This window comes from Aethalodelphis obliquidens, unplaced genomic scaffold (genome assembly GCF_003676395.1).
Source record: "Aethalodelphis obliquidens isolate GAN/ISIS:26980383/991018 unplaced genomic scaffold, ASM367639v1 scaffold14, whole genome shotgun sequence".
NCBI lineage: Eukaryota > Metazoa > Chordata > Mammalia > Artiodactyla > Delphinidae > Aethalodelphis > Aethalodelphis obliquidens.
In genome coordinates, this window is record NW_020837958.1 from 28,606,368 (window position 1) to 28,631,705 (window position 25,338).

Sequence of the window (25,338 nt, forward strand, 5' to 3'; positions counted from 1 at the left end):
GCTGAGAGTACAAGGAAGGAAGAAGGCAGAGTGGTCTGGAGTGATCAGGAAGGACTACTGGGAAGAGAAGAGGCCTTGAAGATTGGGTAGAATTCGTTAGGGAAGAAGACTGCAGGAGACAAAGCCCAGGGGTGGGATAGACCGGGTGATTTGGGTACTGATAAATGCTTAAATTTGGTAGGAGCTGAGGGTCTAGGGAAGTGGTGAGAGAGAGGGAGGCTTTAGCAGTGAGGAGCCACGGAGGGTGTGTGCCAGGAGATAATGGAACGAGAGCGGTGCTCCAGCATGATCAATCTGGCAGTAAGGACGCGGGAGTTTGGAGGCAGGACTACAGGGTGGGAGCCTGTCATGTGGCCTCTTTGGGCTCCCAGCTAGCTGTCACTGATCCCTGCCAGGGTGTTGCCTGGTGAACAAAGTTATAGCTATATACCTGGTGAATAAGCTCACAGCACTTCCCGTTTCTCCACTCTCAGGAATGTGGGCTTTGGAAGTTGGCCAGCCTCTGCTGGTACTCGATGTGCTTCCTGTACCTCTGCTGCCAGCGTGTCTCCCCAGACATTTTGGAGGTTCTGTGGAGCAACTGGCCATTGACTGAAGTGTAGCTGCTAAGAACAGGCCCATACTTTGGAGTCAGGCAGATATGGGCTTGAAGTCTGACTTTGTCACCTACTGGTTATGTGACCTTGGGGTGGCACTTGACCCCTTTGGGCTTCAATATTCATGTTTGCAAAAAGGGGGTAAAATGATTTACCTTCTTGGGTCGTTGTACCCAGCAGATTGACACATAGCAAGTTGGTGGGCCTTGCTGTACTTTTACGCTGTGGTACTAACTCTGATCTGCAGTTATATATATTTATATTATTTATGTTTAATATTATAAAATACTTACTGTATCTATTTATGACCATATCAGTCTATTCTTTTGGATTGTAAGCTCCAGTTCAGTGGGAATAATTATGTTCTAATCACTGTTTTAGGCCAAAACACTCAGCGCAGAACACATAGCAGCGCTAAATAAATGTTGAATGAATGGAGTTTGTGCTCTTAAACCTACTCCAGCCTTTACAAACAGTTGACTTTACAAACAGTTACAAACAGTTGATCGACTAGGGTGTATCTGTAGTTGAGAGACTAACTTCTCTGTGGTTGAAACAAGTTTTTTTTTTTTTTTTGCGATACGCGGGCCTCTCACTGTTGTGGCCTCTCCCGTTGCGGAGCACAGGCTCCGGACGCGCAGGCTCAGCGGCCATGGCTCACAGGCCCAGCCGCCCCGCGGCATGTGGGATCTTCCCAGACCGGGGCACGAACCCGTGTCCCCTGCATCGGCAGGCGGACTCTCAACCACCGCGCCACCAGGGAAGCCCTGAAACAAGTTTTGTCAATTCAAATGCCCTTGTTAGGATGATATGTCAGGATGGCTTGTCGAGTCCTTCATTCTTTCATTCTACAGTGGCAGATCTGTTTTGTGGGACTTGATGTTTACAAAATTTGGGAGGTCTTCTTTAAAATATATACAATTGTAGAAAGCATGTACGCACGTTGCTAGGCCCCTTTCTAGGGCCTTGGAAGGGGCTTGTGAAAGTGAGGGGCCCTAATACTTGAAATTCCTTAGTTTCACAATAAATCATCTCTGCATTTAAAGATTTATAGAATACTCCCTACAGGCAGGGGTGGGAGTTGTGAAGGATATGGAAATTTCTAAAAGGGAAAAAATGATGTTAATGGATACAGGTTTTAGTAAAACTGTCATTCCAAGTAGACTCAGAACAAAACCCCGTTGTTTTGTTTTTTGTTTTTTTTTCATTCAGCAAATATTTATTGAGCACCTACTATGTGCCAGGCATATGTAGGCATTGGAACATAGCTGTGAAAAAAGAAGTCCTTGTCACCTGCATCATGACTTGTAGACCTACATAGATGCAGTGAAGAGCCACAGTGTTGCTCTGAGGCCGTGGAGATAAAGGCACTTTGATACCTTAGTTTGCCTTTCTAACCCCCTGCCCTTCTTGGTAGCCATCCCAAGCAGTGATGAAAGAATCATAGATTTGGGAGTGAGTATGATGGCTTGTAACCGCTCAGCCTCTTCCTGGCCATGACCATGAGAGATAGTGATAGAGGAGCTTTCATTTCTCCACCAAAGACTCTCTGCTTTGGGGCTGATTTCAGCCACAGTGTGGCAGAGCAGAACTGAGTGAGCAATTCATTCTGACTCCTGGGCTCACAAGTGGAGGTGTTTTTTTATATTCTGCTACAAGAGGGGCAGCCAACCCCATGGTCTCAAAGAACAGAAGAATTGGGGCCTGGAGACACAAAGTGCCTGCCTCAGTGTTTACCTCCAGCCGGTGCTCCACTTGGCCACAGCGTGGTGGTGACTCACAGCTGGAACTGTGTTCCTGCATAGTTGCCAGGTTTTGCGTAGGGGTGGGCGAGGAGAAAGGAGAATGAATGAGTAGGAGCAAGTGGCTGCTGGATTTGTAACACCTTGGGAGGCAGCTGCTCCAGAACCGAAATTGAAAGAGAACAGGCGGGCTGGGAGCCTCTGCTTCACCTTTGCAGGTGGCCGGACCCTCCCTCCCAGTCTGACCTGAACTGGGGTTTTCATAAGGCCCGGGCTGGGAAGACACAGCATGGAGCTCGAGGAGAGAGTGAGTGTGTCTGCCGCCTTTCCCAGCGAGAACAGAGCTGGAGAGCAGGTTAGTCCTATACTGGTTACTATTACTGGGATTCAGTTTGCCGTGATGTATTCTGATTCATGAAAGTCAAGTAATGACAAAGAAAGGGAGTTTTCGATGGGTTGGTTGGGAGCGTCTGCAGTTTAAAAAAAGAAGAGCCTAATTTAATTGGGAATAAACAGGACAAAAGTATCATTAACTACACCTCCCCGATGTCATTACAAAGGATATTCTGTTGGCAAGTGAGACTGGGGAGGACAGCTGTTCTGCCTCCTTCCTTTGTGTTTTCAATTATGTGCAGTGTTGTTACATTTCAGTCTGTGGCTCCAGCAGTAGTCTGAGATGAACCTCAGTGTCTCAAGATGTTACAGCTGGAAGATCCCTAGAACATCACCTGGTCTAGCCTTCTCATTTTACACTTGAGGAACCTGACTTATTGAAGAGCATTAAAGAGAAGCATAAAACTGGGTGTTCTCTGAGGTCGAAAATGTTACCATGAAGTTTTAAAACTTCTGTAGAGTGTGTGTCCCTGGCTCAGCACAGCCTGCTGGGAAGGCTGCTTTTTCTTGGGCTGCACTTTCTGAACCATGGGGCTCGACCCAGTGAGGGACAGAAGTGTGGCTGAAGGAAGGTGCTTATTGATCTGAAACTACTTTGCCTGGCAGGTGAGTTCTAAGTTTAAACAAGAGGCTGGGTGTTTTGCCTTAACTCAAAGGGAAGAAAATGTGTTCTTGAGCCAGGCTAATAATATGGGAGTTTGCAACATAGAAAAAGACAAAACAACTCTATTAGAGTGGAGTTTTAGAGCTAGCAAAAGAAAAATATAACAGACACTGAAGGTTGAGTGTCTGCCATAGGCCAGGCACATTATCGGTACTCTTTATAACAATCTTGCAGGGTTGGAATTGTCTCCTCTTTTTACAGATAAGGAAACCAACACTCAGAAAGGTCATTAACTCTTTCAAGGTCGGGTACCGCCAGCGTGCGGCAGAGCTGGGGTTTGAACTGCATGCAGCCTGTATGACTGAATAGCCTGGGCTTCATGCTTTGAAGCCTGCGTGTGGCCTTGATGGAGAGTCTAAGCCCCTCATTGGACAGATGAGGAAACTAAGGGCCAGAGAGGTTGTGTATTTGCTCAGGGGTGTGAAACTAGTTGGTAGTAACAGAGCTGGTACCTCGGCTCCTATTACATTGCTTCTCTGCCAACTTCCTTTAAAAAAAGAGTTAGGGGAGGGGAGGCTATCTGGGTTTGATTTCCTCATTCAGTCAGGAGTTTGGCTTTAGTCTTTTCATGGTTATTGAAGTCCTGTGGAGCCACAATTAAAACTTCCTATTAACCATCAATCCTAAGTATTGGAGCCCCATGTTGGGGCTTGGGGAGAAGAGAGGCTTGCAGTGTGGGTTACTGGGTCAGAAGAGGTAATTTATGAAATGAGCTGGCCACTGAGTGGAGAGCCTAATGAAACATAGATCTTTTCAGATCATGATGGAAGATTTCGGTCTGTTAAATTCAGTGTTTGGAAAGGAGAGACCTCCCTCTTGCAAGATGTGAGAGCCTCCAGTTAACTCAGTTAATTCTGTGACTCCCTTGAGCTCAGCTCTGTCTGTGCCAGGCTCATCCCCTTTTGGCACCTTTGGGCAAGGAGAACAGGTACTGACTGCCCCTCTGGGTGGTGGGTCTGAGGTTTGGCTGCATTTCAGTGTCTTTGCCTAGTTGAGTGAGTCAACTGTGGACAGTGTGGAAGTGGGGAAGGCCCTTCCTTGGTCTGCACCGTGCTCCCCAGGGCTGATGGAGTCTCCTAGCCTGGGTGTAGGATCCTTTATCAGGGCCTGGGGGCCTCTGCCTCCCCAACTCTCTCTGGGGCATGTGTGATCCTTGGGCTGCTGAAACCAGAAAATGAGAGCGGTTCTGCACAGCCTCTCCCTGAAGGTGGCGTGTGTTTGTGCTCAGGCTGTTCAGATAAAGGACTTCAAGTGCCTGCTCCGTGGTATTGCTGTTCTGTGCTGCAGGAGATACATGAGAAATCAGTGAATGACTGCCCCCAGCCCTGTGGGACCTTAGGATCTTACTGGAGGTAGGGGGAGAGGGGGAGGAGAGCAAACACACATGAAACAGTAGAGAGCAATGTGAGAGCATATAGCCAGTCACCAAATTGTAGGTTTCACACCAAATACGCTCCAAGTTCACAAAAAGGAGATACAGGTGATGTTTGTATTATCCTCCTGTGTGTTTTTAATCACTCAGTAATTGCCTCTAGGGTGTTTGCATTCCATTCTTTGATTCTCTCTGCCAAGTGTACTACCTCTCCTTTGCAGCAGTGAGGGGGAGGGGAGTTGCAGGGGAGGGTTAATTTCTCCAAATTATATTGTAACACAGTTGGGAGAGAGCCAAGGATTAAGCATTCGTACTATGTTGGTGTCTGATGCTTCCTTCCTCAGGTGGTAAGAGCAGAAGCCACTGCCTTTTGATGGCTTATGACCCTTGTTTTTGTCTGTCTGTGATCCAAGTCCAGACTTCAGTAGGGTTAGCTAGCCTATTTGGAGGCATGGCCTCGCTTTAAAGTAGGAGTCTCCTTCATCATTATTTCTCATTCATTCATTCAGCACATATCACAGAGCCAGACTCTGTTACAAGCTGATAATAGCAGTAAAAAGACAGGCAAGGTCCTTGCTCTCCTGGAATACACTGTTAGTTTGGGTTACTGATGATCAGCAAACACAGACATAAGTAAGAAAAATAACAGTAACAATTAAAATAGGGTGATGTGATATGAAGTGACTGGGAGCCTACTTCAGTGGGTGGTTGGGAAGGACTCTGAGATGATAATTCTGCTGAGGTCTGAATGACAAGGAACCAGTTAGAAAGTAAGGGGAAGAGCATCCAGTACAAAGGTTGTTAAGTAAGGGAGAGCTTGGTATTCAGGGAGCAGAAAGGAGACCGATGTGGCCAGAGCAGGATGGGGATGGAGGAGAGTGGTGCAAGAAGAGGACGGAGCTAGGCAGGGGTCAGATCATCTAGGATCTTGTAAGCCAAGGTAAGGAGCTTGAATTTTACCCTGTGTGTGATGTGGAGCTGTTGTAGGGTTGAAAGGAGGAGTGTGTGTGATCTAACTGACATTTTAAAAGATCCGTCAGGCTTTTGATGAGTAGGGTGGGTGGTACAGAGGCCAGGGTGGAAGCAGGAGAGCAGTTAGGTGGCTGTTGCGATGACTAGTGTGCTGGCTGTAGACATGAAAAGAAGCGTATGAGTTCAGAGTATGTTTTTTAGATGGAGGCAACAGGACTTGTGAACATATGATGTGTAGCGGTTAAGGTAAAGGAGTGGAGGATGACTCCTAGGTTGTTGGATAGTGATGCTGATAACGGACATAGGGAAACCTGGAGGAGGAGTATTGGATTTGGTGGGAGTGAGGGGAGGAGATTCATTCTATTTTTGCCCTGTTAAAATTTAGATGCCTGTTAGTCATTGCCATTGTCGAGACACAGCCAGGGGACTTCCCTGGTGGCGCAGTGGTTAAGAATCCGCCTGCCAAAGCAGGGGACACGGGTTCGATCCCTGGTCCGGGAAGATCCTACATGCCACGGATCAGCTAAGCCCGTGTGCCACAACTACTGAGCCTGCGCTCTAGAGCCCTCGAGCCACAACTACTGAAGCCTGCGCACCTAGAGCCCGCGTACCGCAACGAAGAGTAGCCCCCGCTCACTGCAACTAGAGAAAGCCTGTATGCAGCAACGAAGACCAAACACAACCAAAAAACAAACAAACAAAAAAGACACAGCCAGGTTCAACAAACATGAATTGAGTACCTTCTGTATGCTAGGCGTTGTGTGATGCCCTTTCATATATCCTCACAACAACCGTTTGGAAGGATATTATTATTATTTCCTATTTGCAAATGGATGAAATGAGGCTCAGAGACCTGAGGTGGCTTGTTCTGGTTTGAACCCAGGTCTTCTGACCCCAGGACTCTGGGCTGACTTGTTGCCGAGGGTGGATATTGAAGGAGGCTGGTTAATACTGTGTTGATGGCACTCACCTGGAGAGAGGATGGGGACCATATGTTGTCTCGCCAAGGTCTGATTCCCATGCTTCTGGAAGGAGGACCTGTCAGAGTCATGCCAGTGTGCAGCGAGCTGCTTGACATTTTCAAATAGTGCAAGCTCCAAAGACCACTTCAGTAACGTCCTCAGCCCCCTTAGGAATGCCACATGAATAGCGGTGACACTTTTTACTAAATGAGCAATTTTGTAAAAGTGTTAAGTAAAATAAAACAAAAGTTTCTTAAGAAGTGTTGGGGGAATGTAGAGATGCCATTTCGACTGTTGGCCGCTATCTCTTTACTCTGCAGCCCACATGGGAGCTGAAGGCGGGGAGGCAATTTCTTGTGTTTTTGGGTTATTAATTCGGGGACCTAACTGGGAGGATTAGTAGGTTACCTGGAACCTTGGCTTTCTGGAGACACTGGGATTCAGCACAAAGATAGTAAGTGCCGTAACAAGTCTGGAGGCAGTGCTGACTGTGGCTTGATGTCTGTAGGGTGACTCGTTCACAGCATTCTGAGAGCTGTATTGAGGAGCCAGAAGGTCCAGAGTGGCAGGTGCCGCCAAGCATACCAATGAGGAGAGCCTTGATAGAGTCCCCCCGTGGGCTTCAAGGCCGGATGCTTTCCTTACATTTTAAGTTGTCTCTTCTGCTCTTTACAGCAGGGGCCAGATAAGAGCTCGTGCTGGCAGAGCAGATCTGTCACGCTCTCAGCATACCAATACCACCACTGTCAGAAAAGCAGATTTACCAGGCTGCTCCGATCTCCACTCTTGAGCACCATTCACATAACTCCAGAACTTCTTGCCATGCCAGAAACAGTGGCTGTGCTAAGTAAATTGGAACCTTTATGTTTAACCAACCAGAGTCACTGTTCACGTTATAGTCAAAATCTGTATGAATGGAAGAATTAATCTTGCAAAAATGTTGCAAGAAACTGTAGGACTCATTTACATTTTGACTAGCCCTGTCTGTGGCTGTAGGTGGGTTCTTCCTTCTAGTGAGCTCAAATCAGTCTCCGGTTCTCCCTGGCCCTCACTCTGTTCTCTTACCAAGTCTCCTGTGTTGGCTGTCATACTTCTTGAGGGCCTAACCCAAGTCCTTCCAGCCCAGGGCTTGTGAAGACGTGCTTGTTTACGTGGATGGTTACCCATGGCCCGCCTTTATGGGGCTTGTCCTTCCCTGCCATCTTCCACCCGTGCTCCCTGGTCCTCTCACAGGTGAGACTGGCTGCCCTCCAACCTGGAGGGCTGCTCCTGGGAGGAAGAGTGGGATCTGAAAATAAAGGCTAGGTTCTGCTCTACCTTATTTGCCGAGTTACTGTCTGAAATGCAACAGAAGCCCTTGTATGGAGGAGAGAGAGTTTCTGTGCTCCACTGAAACCAGCCACCTGGCTCCCGGCCGGGTCACCTACATCACTGTCAGGGAGCAAGGTAGCAATTCAGGTTTAAGAACAGGTATTTCAGGGGATTTGTCTGTGCCTGCTAACTTCATCTTAAGATAGGGTCATAGGACATGAGATTCTTCATGGGTTTTAGAAAATCAAAAGTCAGGAAATGGGGCAGGCTGGGGGCTTTTGGGCTGAGGAGTTAAGGACAGCAGGAAAAGTCAGAGGACTTTGCAATCTCCCGATGGGTGGGGGAATCTAGCGTTCCATAGGCAACCTCCATTTGGTGAAGGTGAGCCTGGAGTGGTAGAAAGAGATCAGAAAGGTGGTGGGTGCAGGAGCACAGGAGTTGACTGTTGTGGGCATGTCATTTCCCCTTTCTGGGCCTTTCCTCACCTGTGGCTTGATGTAACGAAACACAGCCTGCTCTGCTGGGTGTTTAGGCAGATTGAATGAAATAGTCCAAGGACCTAACTCTTCTTCCTTTGCCAAAAAGTGCTGAACCAGAAGCTCTGCCATTAGCAAGCTGGGCGAGTTTGATCAGAAACCATCGAATTTTAAGACCTCAGTATTCAGGAGGCATTACTACTTTTTAAAAATTTTATTTAATTATTTATTCGGCTGCATCGGGTCTTCATTGCTGTACGTGGGATCTTCGTTGCGGCACGTGGGATCTTTAGTTGCAGCATGCAAACTCTTAGTTGTGTCATGTGGGATCTAGTTCCCTGACCATAGATCGAACCTGGGCCCCTCTGCATTGGGAGCTCGAAGTCTTAGCCACTGGACCACCAGGGAAGTCCCCCAGGAGGCATTGCTTTGATTCATCTCTTTTCTCAATGTATTGAGTCCTTTTTTTTAATTTAGTCTTCCAATAACATCCCGTGACCCACATCTTCATTTATTTTTGCATAATATAGGAATAAAAATATCTGTGCTGCCTACCTCAGTGGGTACTTGGGAGGGTCAAATACAATAATGAATGTGACCACACTTAAAACTTCATGTAAATGCAGGAAATGGTGGTGATGGTGCTGTGGTTGATAATTGTTTTTAGCAAAAAGGGCAGCGTCCATATTAGGGGAGGAAGGCTGAGGAGCTGCCTCTAGGTCTGATCAAATGACAGCTATATTTTTGTCCACTTAAAAAAACTATCTTTCTTCTAATGTTAGAATGTGAAAATCATCACAGTGCCTACACCTTCCAGCTCAGGGTTCATTTACCCAAGACCCTGGGCTTATTTAAGCTGGTACAAGTTGGGTGTGGGGAGCCCAGGAGTTGCTATTCAGGTTGTACAGTGTGTATGAAGGCATTGCTGGATGCCGGCTGCTGCTCCAAGCACATAGAAGGTTTGCTCTTTGCTCACACCTACCAGAGATTCACCAGGCTGACCTTGGCATAGGACCAAAGGCTGTTTGGGGGCTACTGAGTGCCACACAGGTGGTGTCATTCAGAAGTTTGGCCCTGGGCATAAGGGGAGGGAGAGGAGGTAGCAGTAGATGCTGCTGTTTTTCAGATGCCTTGACTTTAAGGACTTCTGATCTTGACCAGGAAGCTGCCAGCCCCACAGACTCCTAAGGGAAGGGGACAGCAGGTTAGCATGCAAAGAGCATTGAATTTAGAAATTGAAGACCTGGATTCATGGCCCAGTCTTATCACTTATTGACAAAGTTATCTAGAGCAAGTCTCTTAACCTCTCTGAGCCATTTCCTCATTCATAAAACAGGGGTCGACGGTGTTAATAGTTAAGATGTGTAAGAAAAGGCTTTGTAGAGGTAATCGTGGTTAGGAATTATTGTTATTCCCATTATGATCAGAGCATTTTTTTTTTTCCTCTAGGTAGAAATGAGGCAGGCTTAGGTAGAATGTTTTCAAATTCCCTGGTGAATGGAGATGGCTAAAAGAAACTGGGTGCAAATAAAGCCTAACCCATGAACACAATGCAAGGATTTCTGAAATTGGTGTTATGGGGGCCTGCTTCTCATCCTTATCCAGACGCTCATTCCTCAACTCTATTTTTTTTGGGAAGAACAGTCTGCTGCCTGCCAGATGAGGTCATAGGATTCCAAGGGCTTTGCCTGGAGCCAGAAGCTGGGAATTCGGAGGCCGGCAGTGGTTGGGAGGGTTGCGGGGGTGCTAGGGGTGGTGTGCAGTTGCAGGGCCAGGGAGCAGACTGGCCTGATAACTCTGCCTATTTCACCTAGGGCTTATTAGGATTAAGGCTGCTCAGATCTCAGTGCCAGCTTTACCCAGCCACCAGACGCAGGACGCTCTGACAGCTCCAGGGCAGAGTAAGGCAAACTTTGTAGGCTTAGAGGTTTTTTTGTTTTTTTAACCTTTATGCTATGCTCATTTAAACCTACTAATCTCTGGGGTGAGTCAGGGCTCAGTTTGGGGATGGGGCTGATATCTTAACACTATCGAACTGAGATATGTTGACTCTGACAAGAAAAAGCATTTTAACCGTCTGTATAAGGAGCCTTAAAAAATGACCATGCCCTTTGATTTAGTAATGTTACTTCTGGGACTTTAACCCAAGGAAATAATTTGAATTGCAGAAAAAGCCCATAAATGCAAAGATATATTGACTATAATAGTGGGGGTGGGGTAGGGGAAGCACCTAAAATGTCCAGCATTAGAAGAATGTAAATCTTTCTAGAAGGTAAGCACTGCGGGGTAAGGACTTTTTTGTTCACTCTGTATCTCTAGCACCTCAGGCAGTACCTGGCACACAGATGGCCAGTAAAAGTTTTACATCTATATGATAAGACTATTTATTATTCACCTATTTCAAATGAAGACATCTTAATGACATAGGAAATTGTCTATGTTAATTGGATGTGAAAAAAGCAGGATACAGATTTCTAAATACAGTAAAATCATATTTTTTAAAATAAAATGATTAAAAAAAAGAAAGCTAGGAAAGAGAAGAAACCCAGGTATATCTCTAGGTGGTGAGATCATGGGTGACCTTTTTTCTTTCTATATTTTCTAAAATTTCTAAAACAACTATGATTTTGCGATTGAGAAAAACATTTTAACATAAATCATATTCTTTAAAGAATAGAAAAAGGAGGTTAGATTAGTTTATTCGTGTGGATCAGAGCAGCAGCCTCTAGAGCCAACTCCTCCTTCCTTTCAAAGAACCAGGCAGCCTTTATGAATACACAAAACACCTACACACTTCGGTTGTGTCTGTCAACTCGGCGTGGAAGCTGATCCCTTCTCACTTCAAAAGGGTGATAGAAACTCCACAGTGTTGAAATTGTACAGGTCATGTTGCAGAGACATGCCCATACATTTATATCCCATCACTGAAGCGAAGACATTTTGTAGTAGGGAGAAGAATTTTAAGAAGATAGATTTTTCTGGGTGGATGTTAATTCTTAGGATTCTTTTCCTGGTTCATGGGTTTTGGAAGCTGTTGAAAGTGCCATCTGCTTTCGTTCATTCTTGTTTTCAGCTCGTGCCATCTTAAAGTAACTTGCGCTGAGTGAGTCAGTTTCTTGGAGTTAGCCCTTCATGGACTGTCTCTCTAAGATACAGTGCTGTCTTGGAGGCAAGACTTGCCTAGAATTGAAATCCCCACGTCTTAGGTGAGCTTTGGCGCCTGAGCTGGAAGTTTTTGGTTTTTCAGTGCAGCTGGCTTCTGGAGTGGTCTTACCCTGGGAGGAGTCTGTGTTGACCAGGGGTCCTCAGACATTAATGACCTATTGTTGTGTCTGTGAGCCTTTCCATTCACAGGATTTCTCATTCATTATCTCTCTTTCTCTTTAGCCATAACCAGCAGACCACAGCCTTCAGACATCCTGTGAGTGGGCAGTTTTCTCCAGAAAATAGCGAATTTATTCTTCAAGAAGAGTAAGTACATTTGTATATTCTCCTTTTCCAGGCACAGCTTGGGAGCTTAAAGGCATTTGCTTAAAACAAAGCTTGTTGGACTGTTTTCTCTCTCAGACGTAGGGGCTTGACGTGGATTGTTTGATTCAAGGTGAAACTCGAGAATTTTGTTTGTCAGTCTCTAGACTTCTTTCAGCGGGTAGATGTGGAAGCGGGCAGATGATATGGGGATGTGCTGTGATGGTTATTGTCAGAGCCTCTTCATAGCTCCCTTTCCCCGAATGATCCCTTTCCCCTCAAGCGTCACCTAACACACTAGCTGTGCTCTGAGAGGACCCACTCACCTGTTGTGAGAGTACCTTAAATCAGCCTCAGGTCCGGCTGAACCAACCTCCTGAGGAGGCCTCATATAGGAGCCCAAAGCCAGGGCTTAGAAGAGAGGAGGGCTGGTGGCCCCCATTGTCCCTGAACATTTTGAGTCCTTTCTGCTTGCTTTCCCTAACACGGGCACCGTCTTGCCCCTCAGTCCCATTTCACCAGGGCCTCTGGGGTGCTCAGAGGTAGTTTGTACCACCCAGGGCTTGTCTGCTTAAAAATGCATGTACAGCCCACGCATACATTTTGGGGAGGTGTCCTCCCAAAAATGAAGGCAGAGAAATGTGTGCAAGTGTCTGTGTTCCCTTCTGATCATTTGAGATAGCTCTGTTTGAAGAAAACAATTCTGTCTAAGAAACTAATAGAGACGTTGGCTTTAAGCGTTTTTTCTTTTTTTTCTTTAAAAAAAAATATACACACACATACATATAATATATGTATAATGTGTGTGTGTGTGTGTGTGTGTGTGTGTGTGTGTGTGTATATATATATATATATAATTTTTTTTTTGGCCGCAATACACGGCTTGTGGGATCTTAGTTCCATGACCAGGGATTGAACCCAATCCCTCGGCAGTGAAAATGCGGAGTCCTAGCCACTGGACCGCCAGGGAATTCCCAAGCGTTTTTTTTTCCCCCTTCAAATCATTTTTCTTCTGTTCAATCACCTAGATATGTTCAAATATAATCTTAAATTATCAGTATTTATATTTTTACAGCATTCCCCTTTCTCAGTACTTAAACTTTTAAACTAACACAGAAAATTTCAAACATATACAAAAGTAGAGAGATACAGTAATAAATCCGATATATTCATTACCCATCTTCAACAGTTTCCAAAACATGGCTGATTTTATTTTATCTGTACCCTCTCCCTCACCCCGGATTATTTTGAAGCAAATTCCGAACATATTATTTCATCTCAATAGTGTTTTCAACTTAGAATCATTATCCAACAGAACTTTTAAAACTAGAAATCTGTAATTATGATCATACTGACATTCCTTGCATGTTTACTCTGTGCTGGGGATTTTTATATGCATATCTCATTTAATACAATAATCCTGAGAAGTAGACCATCATCACCATCTTAGAGACGAAGATGCTAAGACCCAAAGAAGTCACGTCACTTGCCCAAAGTTGCCTGGCTAGAAGTAGAAAAGCCAGGATGCCATCCCAACCTGATCTCTTTTTGGTCAGGTCTAACCCTTGCCCTAGTCAGAAGCTGTTTGCTCAGTTATTTTGGTGCTCGTGGCCCACAGGACATGACAGCCAGACTGCGGGGCTTGTGGGGGGTTGGGGGGTGTTTGACTTTGAAAGCATTAATACTATTAGAGAAAGAGGGGATGCAAGGTAAAGATTGTCTTGTCTCCTACATTGAAAAAGACCTGCTGTGTAAAGACAAAGCCAGAATGTGGATTCTCCGAATTCCAGGTTGGAATGAGTTTGTTTATAGAATCCTGAAGGTTAGAAGCTCTTGGGAGGTTATTGAGTTCAGCCCCTCTCCTTAAGCATCCAGGAGACACGGGCGCCTGTCATTATTAAAGGTCTGGATGTAGAATCCATCAGAACATTTAGCTTGAGAAGTTACCAACTTTAATAAGAGCTTCTGGAGAAATGCACACTTTCCATCACTAAACACCTCTGTCACACACATCCTTTTTCTCATTGTTAACAGAAGACTTTATCCCTTGACCACTTACTTCTGAGAAGGTAGCCTCTTTATCCTACCAAAATATCTCTGCAGCTAATCTCAATTCCGTCCAGTTTCCAAGGAAAAGATATTCCTTCTTTTCAAGGGTCACTTTTTCCCTCTAGATCCCGTTTCCTGAATGTCGTAAGGGGTGCTTGCTCATTTCAGATGATGGGAACAACTATATGGCCAGACATTCCTTGAAGCAGACAGAATGTGCTTTAGGCGTTGAGAGGAAGGGATGATTCCTATGAACTGATGTGGTAATTGCTGCACTTATTCATTGAATACTTAGTCAGTGCCTACATGTGTCAGGGGCTATGCCAGACTCTGCAGTTATAGCAGCAAACAAGACAAATGTGGTCCTGTCTGTGAAGAGCTTACGGTTGAGCAGGGAAGATAATTAAACAAGATATCACCAATGTGATAAATGTTCAGGATAGAGGGAACATAGGGTTCAATGGGAGTTGATAAAAGAGAGTTCTAACCTGGCTCAGGGATTGTGGAAGGCCTCTCCATGCTGGGAAAGGATGTTGTTTAAATTGAGACCTGTCCAGTCAAGGTGAACAACTTGTGCAAAGACGGAGAGGGGAGAGCATGGGGAATCTATACTAGTTGAGTTAGAATGAAAAACGAAGAGCACAAAGTGGATTCTGGAGATACTTGGGAGGTAAAATTGACAGGACTTGGTGATTGATTGGCTGTGATGGGGACGAAAGAGAGGGAAGGCTTTCTTGAAGTGTCTGGCCCTAAACTGGAGGAAGGGGTAAGATTTAGATAAGATAAGTGTGCACGAGTGTGAGGGTCATTCACAGCGGAGGGAAGTGTGACCAGCCTTGGCAAGAAGACTGACATGCCACTTCCCAGAACTTCTGCCGCTAGTGTCCTTGTCCCCATGGTGAGCCACAGCTGCCTCCCGCCTCTGCAGGAGACCCTCCGACACTAGCAGAAATAAGGCATTACCCTATACATCCACCAGAGGGCAGACAGCGGAAGCAAGAAGAACTACAATCCTGCAGCCTGTGGAATGAGAACCACATTCACAGAAAGATAGATAAAATGAAAAGGCAGAGGACTATGTACCAGATGAAGGAGCAAGATAAAACCCCAGAGAAACAACTCAATAAAGTGGAGATAGGCAGCCTTCCAGAAGACTGACATGTAATGGAGGTTTGTGAAGGAGAGATAAGGTTGGAGAGGGAGGTTGCAGCCAATTATCCAAATTGCTTCCTCTATCCAAATAGACTTGGCTTTTCCTCCAGGTAAATCCTGGCGGAGCTCCGGAGGGTGAGTGAGGCATGATTTGCCTTCCCAATAACCATTTTTAAAAACTGTGCTAAGGAATATCATTTCCACTTTGTTCCCTTAGAGGAGCTTAATTTTGTTGTGTAGCGTGTTATGTGGTGAGGAAAAAAAAGGCTGAGATGACCGTTTGTGTCTTTATATCAGCTCTCAGATTAATGTGTTGGGTAGAAAAAGGAAAACTGGCTCTTTTCTTTTCCTTCTCCAAAAGTCTGTTACGGTCACATTGACTCCTCTCGCCAGAGCCTCTGCCTCGGTTTCACCACTTCTAGAGCGGTGGTTCTCAAAGTGTGGTCTCTGAACCAGCATCCCCTGGGAACTTGTTAGGGATGCAGTTCTCAAGCCCCACCCCAGACCTACTGAATCAGAGATTCTGGAGGTAGGACCCCCATAAACTGTGTTTTAACAAGCCTTCAGGTGATTCTGATTCTGGTAAGAGTTTGAGAACCACTGATTTAAACAACCTGCTGTTCCCATCTCTCCTGAATTACTCCCAGATTCTTCTATTTATCCTTAAGTCTCCTCCAGATAACCCTTCATTCTTTGGGCTGCAGTGGCAATCTCAGATGGATTTTAGTCAGATAATCTTGGGATTCCTTATCCTGTGAGAAGAAAAAAAACATTCTCCATGGTGACTTCCTTTAGAGCATTACTGATGTGAACAGATAACCCATCTCCCCCACTGCTGGCAGGTGGGGCTCACCTGAGCTGTTTGGTGTACCAGGTGCATGCCCACCAAAAGATTGTTTCCCATCTTACTGATTAGAAGCATGGAGAAGAGAAAGCTGTGAAAGCTGTGATCTGGTGGATCTAGAGGACATAAACTCTGCATGTTCTAGTTTCTGTTTCAGTAATACAGGTTCAGTCAGGATAGTCTAGGGTCTGCTCTGGTAATAACAACGACAAATAAAATCTCAGTGACTTAGAACAATTAAGGTTCTCACTTTTGCCCCATGTGTCCATCATAGGTCCCCTGAGGGGTTCAGCTCTGTCACCTTTACTGAAGGACCGGCATCTCTGTGCTTCCATGATTGCCAAAGGCCAGAAAAGGGAAACCTGGTGAATTGTGCACCGGCTGTTTCACTCACATCTCATTGGCTAAAACGAGTCACATGACCACTCCTAACTCCAAGGGGGCATGGAAGTGCTTTTCTACCAGGCATCTGGGGAGGAAATCAGAAATATTTGTTGGTCAGCACTAATGACTACACTTAATAACCCAGAGTGCAGATTTATTAAGGGAAGCAGGATCTTTTGAGAATGTCGCTGACGAGCATCTTTTGTTGCATGACTAGCGTTTGTTTTTTCATTTCACCTTTTCTGTTATGCTACTGAGTTCTTTGTTAGAACCCCCAAGGCAGGTGGGTATCAGTCAACAGGTCCTGCAGCCTTGACCCCCAGGGGAGACCCCTGCATACCCAAGCCAACGGGCATGTGGAAATCCCTCTTGGAAGAGCTGATATAAGCCCAGGCTGCATTAATAAAAATATCATGTGTAGAGAAAGGGGGAGAATAGTTCTGGTATACCATGGTGTTTGTGGACTACTTCATTAATTCATTCTGAGTTTATGGAGCCCCAGGGACATGCCAAGCCCCAGACGCTCTGATCTGGGTACTAAGTTTCAAGAGGGATGTTGAGCAATTGAGATATCCCTGAGGAGGGGAATCCCCTTATGAAAAGGGGTCTGGAAACCCTGTCCTATGGCCGATCATGTTTAGTCTTTAGGAGAGAAGATGAAGGAGGGTGTGCTGTAAGTCTTCAAGAAGGGCTGGCAGGTGGAAGTGGGGTATGTTTATCACGTGGCTGCCAAAGGCAGGCATCAGATCAATGAGTAAAAGTAAAAGGCAGGCAAATTTCAGCTCAGTCTCTAATTTTCTAGGAAGGAGATTTTCTATCATCCCTTGTTTCAAGATCTAGAATTTCGTCTTTAACATTAAATAAAGTAATCTACTTCTTAGAATGAGAGTTGGCTTTTTCCACTAATAATAATATTGATATTATTATTATTTGTATAGCTAATACTTAGAGTCCTTATGATTTATTGTCAGGTACTTTTCTAGTGCTTTCCATATATTAATTTCCACAACAGCCCTTTGAGGAAGATAACGTTATTATCATGGCTACTGAGGCACAGAGAGGTTAAGAGTCTTGCCAGAAGTTACACAGCTAATAAGTGGCAGAGTTAGGATTTGAAACCAAGTAGTCTGGCTGCAGATGCTGTGCCTCTAACTACTACACCTACTGCCTCTCATTTCAGTGGTCTTCAGGAGACATTCCCCTTCCTTGGCTGTACTTAGGCGTTAATGTGTTGACTAAGTAGGCTACTGCTACTTAGAAATTTTAACTGTAATTGTATTTGCAGTAATGAAATTTGATCTAATAACTTCATGCTTGCTTGAAAGGAGCCAGCTTCCCCGGTAGTCTCTTCTCCAGAAAACATCCTCAAGCCTTTTTACAGGGCTTCAGTTACAGTGATTGGATCATTTGGTCTCTTCTGAAGGCCTCTTTCCTGATTCTCAGTGATTTTCTTGAATTGGGAGCTTGTGGCTTAAAGGACCACACCCAGGGGCCCTCATAAAGGCGGAAGCCTTGGCACAGAGAGCTCCCAGGCTGTGGTTTTGGTGGTTGGTGCCGTGCGTAGGAGCGTTTACTCCTCGGTGCTGGGATGCCCAGGAAGCCACTGACAGACACCTCTGCAGCTCTTGGGGAAGAGGAGAGAGGCATTCCGGAGCCGTGAGGCTGGCAGCAGGCTGTGTACACTGATCCCCAGGCTCTGTTAACCATTTGATGACGAGGTGGGGCCTGGTTGAGAGTATGCGCTCTGGAAGTTCAGAAGCCTGCTCTGCTCAGAAGCCAGCTGTAAGGCCCCCAAGATCACCTTGGAGTTTCCTAACCAGGGGAGAGGACCCTTGCCTGGCCTGTCTTTCTTTCCTGGGCAACCTAGGAAGTTTAGCTTGTTCCTTCCATTGAGGTCTGAGCAGCCCTTCGTTTTCTCATTGGACTGCTTAGAAAAAAAACACAGCTGGAATTGCTTAGAATTTCATGAGTGGTGTTTGGAGGATAAGACTTTAAAAGATACTATCTTGCTGAAGGTTAGACTTACCTTCCTGACCTTTGACCTCTTTGGGGGTTCACTCTGCAGGTTGCAGGGCGAGACTCTCCAAGGCATATGCTGATTATGCCTGGGGGTGGGGTATCTCCTGCTGCTAGAGATGGCTGTCTCCCATTCTTCCTGCAGTTTCAAGTTGGTGAAAGCTTGCAGTGAGAGATTAAGAGCCCAGGTTGGCAGAGGGGGTGCGCTACAACTCTGAGCTCGGAGAAGGAGTCTGTCCTGTAGCTCATCTGCTGAGTCCCGGGCTGTGAGGCTGATGTGTTCCTGTCTGTGGCTGATACAGCCAGCACCTTGTCTTTCCAGACTGGCAGTCTTGGGCTAGCTTTGCCTGTTGCATTTGGTTGCCATGGCAGCAGAAAAATGAGGAAAAATGGGAACACCTGGCAAGCAGATGCAGAAACTTGACTGTTCAGTTTTCCTTCCTGGTCTAAGAGACGGTGTTGGTGACAATCACAGGTAAGGGAAGAGGCGATGATGGTGTCCTTAGTTCCTTCAGACACCTGGATGTTGGCTTGGCTTTTGATGTTGATGTTTCGAAGGGCATTGGCACTGGGGATGCAGTCGTTGCCACACAGCAACCACGTCTCCGGCTGTCTGTGCTGAGGAAGATGCTGCAGTGGTGGCTTTGCTGTGTGTGGAAGGGAGGCTGCTGCTCGCACAGTGATTTTGTCTTCCTGTGACTGCCCTCCTTGACCTCCTCTCGATCTTGGAAGTACCCAGATCTCCATTAGAAAAGGCTATTTCCTACTGTGTAAAGTGGCTGCCTGGTTATCCAGGAGGAGCGGATTTGCTTAGAAAAGGGCTTGCCAAAGGCTGGGGTTAGAATTGTAGCATCTCTGAAACAGCAGAACAAAGGTGAAGAGGACAGTAGAGGTCAAAGTCTGGTTCTCCCTCGGCATAGACAGAGACATGGAGCCTGGACAGCAGAAGAGACTGGACCAGGCTCATACGGCAGAGCGGGACTCAGGCCAAGTTCAGGACAGTGCTTGGGTTTGAAGGTGGGAGAGAGGAGCCTTCGAAGCTCGCTGGGTTGTTGCTGTGCCTGGTGAGGGCTGCCTTTTGGGCTGCCGTTTGGGCTGGTTTCCAGCCCCCGAGGTGGTGTGGAGTAGGGGGAGGAATGGGAGCTTGTGTTCAAGAGAGGAGCTGGGGGTGAAGGGGAAGGAATGCAGGAAGCCTTAGCTGAGTAATGAGGCCACAGTCGCTGAATGAAAACCCCTGTCAGACAGCCTTCCCCGGGGTGTTGGGAGTGTGTACAGGGAGTGCTGGTGGTCCGTCTGTGTGTCTCTTTCTCTGAGAAGACGGGGTGTGGAGATGTCTGCCTGTTTGGGACAAGAACTTTGTTTTATTCCTGCTTTTCATTGTGTATTGCTCTCCCCAAACCCCTTAGGGTAGTGGGTGTGAGCGGCTTAAAAAATGCTGGTTGTGCTGGTTGTTTGTGAGTGTGCCTGTTCTCATGCACCCAGTAATCTCAGCTGAGTTCTCCACGTAGAATCCTTGAGGATAGAGCATGAATTGGGGTGCCTATTTTTCTTTCTTTTTTTTTTTTTCAAAAAGGGCTTCAAATGCTTGGCTTTTTTTTTTTAATTAATTAATTAATTTATTTATTTATTTTTGGCTTTGTTGGGTCTTCGTTTCTGTGCGAGGGCTTTCTCTAGTTATGGCAAGCGGGGGCCACTCTTCATCGCGGTGCGTGGGCCTCTCACTATCGCGGCCTCTCTTGTTGCGGAGCACAGGCTCCAGACGCGCAGGCTCAGTAGTTGTGGCTCACGGGGCTAGTTGCTCCGCGGCATGTGGGATCTTCCCGGACCAGGGCTCAAACCCGTGTCCCCTGCATTGGCAGGCGGATTCTCAACCACTGCGCCACCAGGGAAGCCCGGGGTGCCTATTTTTCTAGGAATTAATGGGTCACAGATGTCATCTAATGATGTCTTCTTCGTAAGAGATTCCTGATTTCTCATAGCTTCCTAACCTCCCATCATAGCCTTGAAGACTCTTGACATTACCTTTCTCCTGGAGAAAGAAAGGGAGGCCAGCCCCGCAGCCACAGGGTTATTACACGTTAAAGAAGCCCCAGCGAAGGTGTTTATAGGGCTGTTTATAGGAAATGATTGCTGTTCAGAGGTTAATGGTCTGGTACCTTCAGCTTTCTGGAGAGAAGTGCCTTAGAAATAAAAATAAAGTAAACCTGAGATTTAAATTCTGGAGTCTCCACTGGTAACAGGGACAAACAGTGCTTTTCGTTGAGTGCAGTGCTTCGTGGTTTTCGAAGCGTCATTTCAGTCTACGTAACCACCTTGTGAGACGAGAGTTCTTTTCACCTCATTTTGCAAAAGTGGAAATTGAGGCCCAGAATAGTGACGTGACTCTTGGAGAGTCTGTAAGCTGCAGAGCTTTGTTGAGATCCCGTTATTCTGGGCTCGTGGTCTTTCCACCACCCCAGGATCTTCTTGGTTTGGGGGTTGCTCTTGGGGTTGAGAAGAGCAAAAGCCTGTTTCCGCCAGACCTTGGGACTTGCCGTGGGATGGTATCTCTGTGGCGAAGCCTAGGTTTTGGAGTCCAGCTTCTCTCTCGGGCAAGTCATTAATCTCTCTGAGCCTCAGTTTCCTCTTTGACAAAATGGAGAAGGTAAAACTGGCTTTGCAAGGGTAAGTGAGATAATGCAGGCAAAGTGCCTGACACAGCAGGTGCTGGACAAATACAGCCTGGTCCCTGGGCTTGCTGGACCTTGTGTACCCGTCCCTAAGGGTTGGTGATACTTGGCCTGGCGACCTACCTGTTGCAACAGCAATAGGGTCTTGCTGTGCCGCCGCTTCAGTCTGCTCCAGTTCCTGATGTTGACTGAGAGGCAGCTGAGGAGCCCATTAACCAAACTCACCTAAATTCAGACCCAGCAGAAAGGAGTGGCTTCTGAATTTATAACTTCTCTCTCTTACTACGTCTGACAGTGTTATATGCATTTGCATATATGCATTGCTCCTGGAAATGTAGGAAGCAGAAGCAGCTCCTTTTGTAGATGGGTAAATTGAGGGACAGAGAAAATGACTTCCTGCCCAGGTTCACCTGACACATCCTTGAGGAAGTTCAGAGTAGAATGAAGGTCACTTTCCTCCTGGGCTTCTCCAGACTGATTTTTGTGTGGTTCCAACTTCTTTTGTTCTTTTCAGAGGGGAGGCAGTTGAGTTAAAACTCTAGCTCACTGTTTTGAACTTCAGCCCACACCCCTCCGGCAAATAATCAGCATTCATGTAGCCCAAGTCAAGGAAAGAGAAGTCTTTGTTCAAATCATCCCACTGTACTTTGGGATTCAGGATAGCACAGAAACCTGGCACACAGGCTTTTAAGGTAATAGATTTTATTGAATGACACTAAGAGTCTGCCTTCCCCTCGTGTGTGCAGCTTTTTGTCGCCTCTGCCTGTCGGCATCTGTGTGACTCATGTGCCTGAGGGCATGCTGCCGGGAACCGAACCACCTTCACAGCTGCTCAGCTCAGGGCCACAGACTCCTCTTCTCTTCTCTGGGGGAGGGCGCTGTTCTTGAGTAAGACCTGTCAGGAGTCTGGGGAGTTGAGGACAAATCAGTGTCTGCCCTGTCAGACTTTTAAGTGGGGAACACACCTGTAAGACGTAACTGGCTGGAGCAAATGTGCCAGAATGCCCACGTGCAAGTGACTGTTGCTCCTTTCAGAGTTGTCTCTTCAGGAGGCTACACACATGCTCCACTGATGTTCCCACTGCTCCAAATAATGTGGTCAACGACCTCTAGCAGTTTCCATCAGAGCCACCTTTTCAGCCAAGTGAGAAAATTCTTTTTGAGACATTTTTCATATCCTCGTTTTTGAATACCAAATGGTGTCCCAAGGGTGACCACCATCGTTTTTTGGTTTTTTTTTTTTTTGTTTTAAACCAGTTGAAATTCCAGATAACTTCTAGTGATTTCCAGAAGTGACAGTCACCCTTGGAGGGACCTAAGAGACCATGGCCCATGCTGAAGAGATTCAGAGGAACATCCTCTGAATGCAGATCTTGTTACTTGGCCAGGTGGGTAGCTGTGTGCGCCTTGTTCTTTCAAAGAGTCAGGTCAGGGACTGCTAGGTAATGGTTGAGTCTATTGCTTGAGTGGGGAGTCCTGGTGAAGACACGCTCCCTGTTTGTAGAGATGACATGGTCCCCTCTCTGGGGCAGATTTAGTTTGGACTTCAGTCCTGTCTGCTAATAAGGCAGCTTTCTCTGGATGTTGCTGAGCAGAGGTCTCTATAGTCACGGAGAATGAAGTTGTCTTCATGTGTTTCTCCCTGTCCTCACCCCGCCACCCCTGTCCCATCCCTCACTAATGTTCAGTGTTGGGGCCACAAACAGTCCTTTTCCAGCTGAAATCTGTTCATACCTGGCTCTCCAGGTGGTAGTCGTACCTTCTTTCCTCACCTACCCAAGGCTGCAAGGAAGTCATCTTTCTTCCTGCACCTGTGGCTGGAGGAGCTCCCCGGCCAGCCAGCATCCCAGAAGCTAGTGTAGGGAGGGGACATGGGGTTAGAATACAGGAAGATGACTACAGTTAGAGCTCAAGATTGTAAGGTGCAGAAATGGCAAAAGTGGTGGGCATCTGTCCCGGATTTCCTGAGCAATCACAAATCCAGATAGTCTCTTCTTTGTCTCACAGAGTAGTGATGGCATATCTAGTTGATGGAATGTGATGCAGTCATTTAAAATGACATGGATGAGTTTAAAAGAAAGTAGAGGGACTTCCCTGGTGGTCCAGTGGGTAAGACTGTATGCTCCCAATGCAGGGGGCCCGGGTTCAATCACTGGTCAGCGTACTAGGTCCCCCATGCCGCACCTAAGGGCCCCCGTGCTGCAACTAAAGATCCCACATGCCGCAACTAAGACCTGGTGCAGCCAAATAAATAAATAAATATTTTTTTAAAAAAAGAAGAAGAAGGGCTTCCCTGGTGGCGCGGTGGTTGAGGGTCTGCCTGCTGATGCAGGGGACACGGATTCGTGCCCGGGTCCGGGAAGATCCCACATGCCGCAGAGCGGCTAGGCCCGTGAGCCATGGCCGCTGAGACTGTGCGTCCGGAGCCTGTGCTCCACAATGGGAGAGACCACGACAGTGAGAGGCCCACGTACCGCAAAAAAAAAAAAAAAGAAAAGAAGAAAGGAGAAGATGTTTATATTACAATAAGTTTAAAAATCAACATGCCAAATCGTAAACACAGTATGATCACAATTATATAAAAACAAAAAAGCACACATCCCCCCCAAAAAAACACAGGCATATAAAAAAGAATGAAAGTAAATATACCAAGTATTAAAAATGACTTTTCTGTGGGTAACAGGACTATGGTGATTTTTTTCTTTCGTTTTAGCTTTTTTCTTATATTTCTCAAGTATTCTGTAATAACCGTCATATCAGTGTCTTAAATGGGAGCCAATTAAACTTGATAAAATCCCGAACAAACCTTTCTTACTGTTGGACTTTGTGTCCTGAATTTTGGCTTAGAGATACAGCTGCCGTGACTGAGATAACCTGAGAACTCTCCTTCCTTCTCTCAACCTCTGTAAATCTGAAGTCAGGCAAGCCCAGGTTCCAGGAAGACGTTTCGGGCATAGTTCTGTCTGGAGGCAGGGGCTGGACAAGGCAGCCTCTCAGAGCCCCTTCCCACCCCCGGTTGGCGATTATCTGTGCTGCACACAGCTTCTGCCAACACTGAGCGGACTCTAAGTGTGGTGACATTCTCTGAGTGGGGAGCAGTAACAAAAGTCTGGCTGGGATGGAGGCCGGGGGCGGGGAATCTGGAGTGAGTGCCTGAGCTGACAAGGAGCCAGTGATCTTTCTCCCTGGTGGGACTTGCACCTCCAGCTGCCAAGCATCTGGCAGGGCCCAGCCGCTTGGAAAGCTGGTGCCCGCTGCAGTGGTCCTGCTGCTGGCACAGCTCAGAGAGCACGGGGGTCACAGCTACTTGCGCGAAGGACTTCCCTAATGGTACAGGGTGTCAGGTCTCTGTCTTGGGGTGTGGGAAGGATCACTTATCCTTTGAGCAGCAGTGATTTTGAAGGAAGCAGCGTGTCTGCAGGGTGGAAACTAGGATTTTCCCTCGTAGCACCCGTGTAAAAGTAAGCCTGGCGAACAGACATCCAGAGCGTGTCTTCCTCAGCTGTGTCTTGCCTGGATCCTCCATCTCCATCTACTCAGGGCCCTGGCCCAGGCCTCCAAATCGGATTTTCTCCACTCCTCAAGCCAAAAGCCTCAGTTTACTGCAGCTACCTGGGTCCTGCTGCCCATCAGAGCAGCAGACAACCCAGCCATAGAATGCTGGGACTTACACTCTGAGGAAGGCTTAGGGATCCTAGAGTTAGCAGGGTCTGGGAAACAAGCGTTGAGCTGTTTAAGGATAGGGATTAGATTGTGTGGAGTCATTCTGCTGCCGCTGCTGCTTTGAAAGACTCTGGCAAATGCTGGGGCTCCGTGGAGGCAGGTAAGAAGGGTTCTCTGTGATGGCTCTTAAGTGCTATACCATGAAGTTCCCAGGGCGCTGGCCCTCCCAGGGCAGGTGGACCTTCTTGGTGGGACGCGTGATGTTGCTGGATGCCGATGGGGACACATCAAGGGGAACTTCACTGGGGATGCAGGCGTGCTTCATTTCTTCGTGCTCTCCAGGCATGGCACAAGGGGTTAATATCTTCAATGGCTCTATTTTGGGGCTAATGGAGTGTTCCTAGAATAAGACTCTTTGTTGAGTAATCTATTTTGGGAGGCAAGCCCCACTGGCATTTATGTAAGCGATTCTGTGTATCTGGGGGTGTGGATGTGTGCGCAAGTGGTTTCTTGTTACTAATTAGAAACAGCTTCTTTTGGGAGCCAGGGGAAATGGAGGTGTGTGTGTGTGTGTGTGTGTGTGTGTGTGTGTGTGTGTGTGTGTG

The 25,338-nt window shown here is 46.7% G+C and overlaps 1 protein-coding gene across 2 annotated transcripts in view; it reads left to right on the top strand.

Annotated features, from left to right (window-relative positions):
- Window positions 1–25,338, top strand: part of PLEKHA7 (pleckstrin homology domain containing A7) — a 211,164-nt gene that overhangs the window by 114,561 nt on the left and 71,265 nt on the right. For both annotated transcript variants that reach the window (XM_027115291.1, XM_027115292.1), the window contains exon 4: window positions 11,876–11,959. In XM_027115291.1, the coding sequence (XP_026971092.1) occupies window positions 11,876–11,959 (84 nt within the window). The remainder of the gene's footprint in view (window positions 1–11,875; window positions 11,960–25,338) is intronic.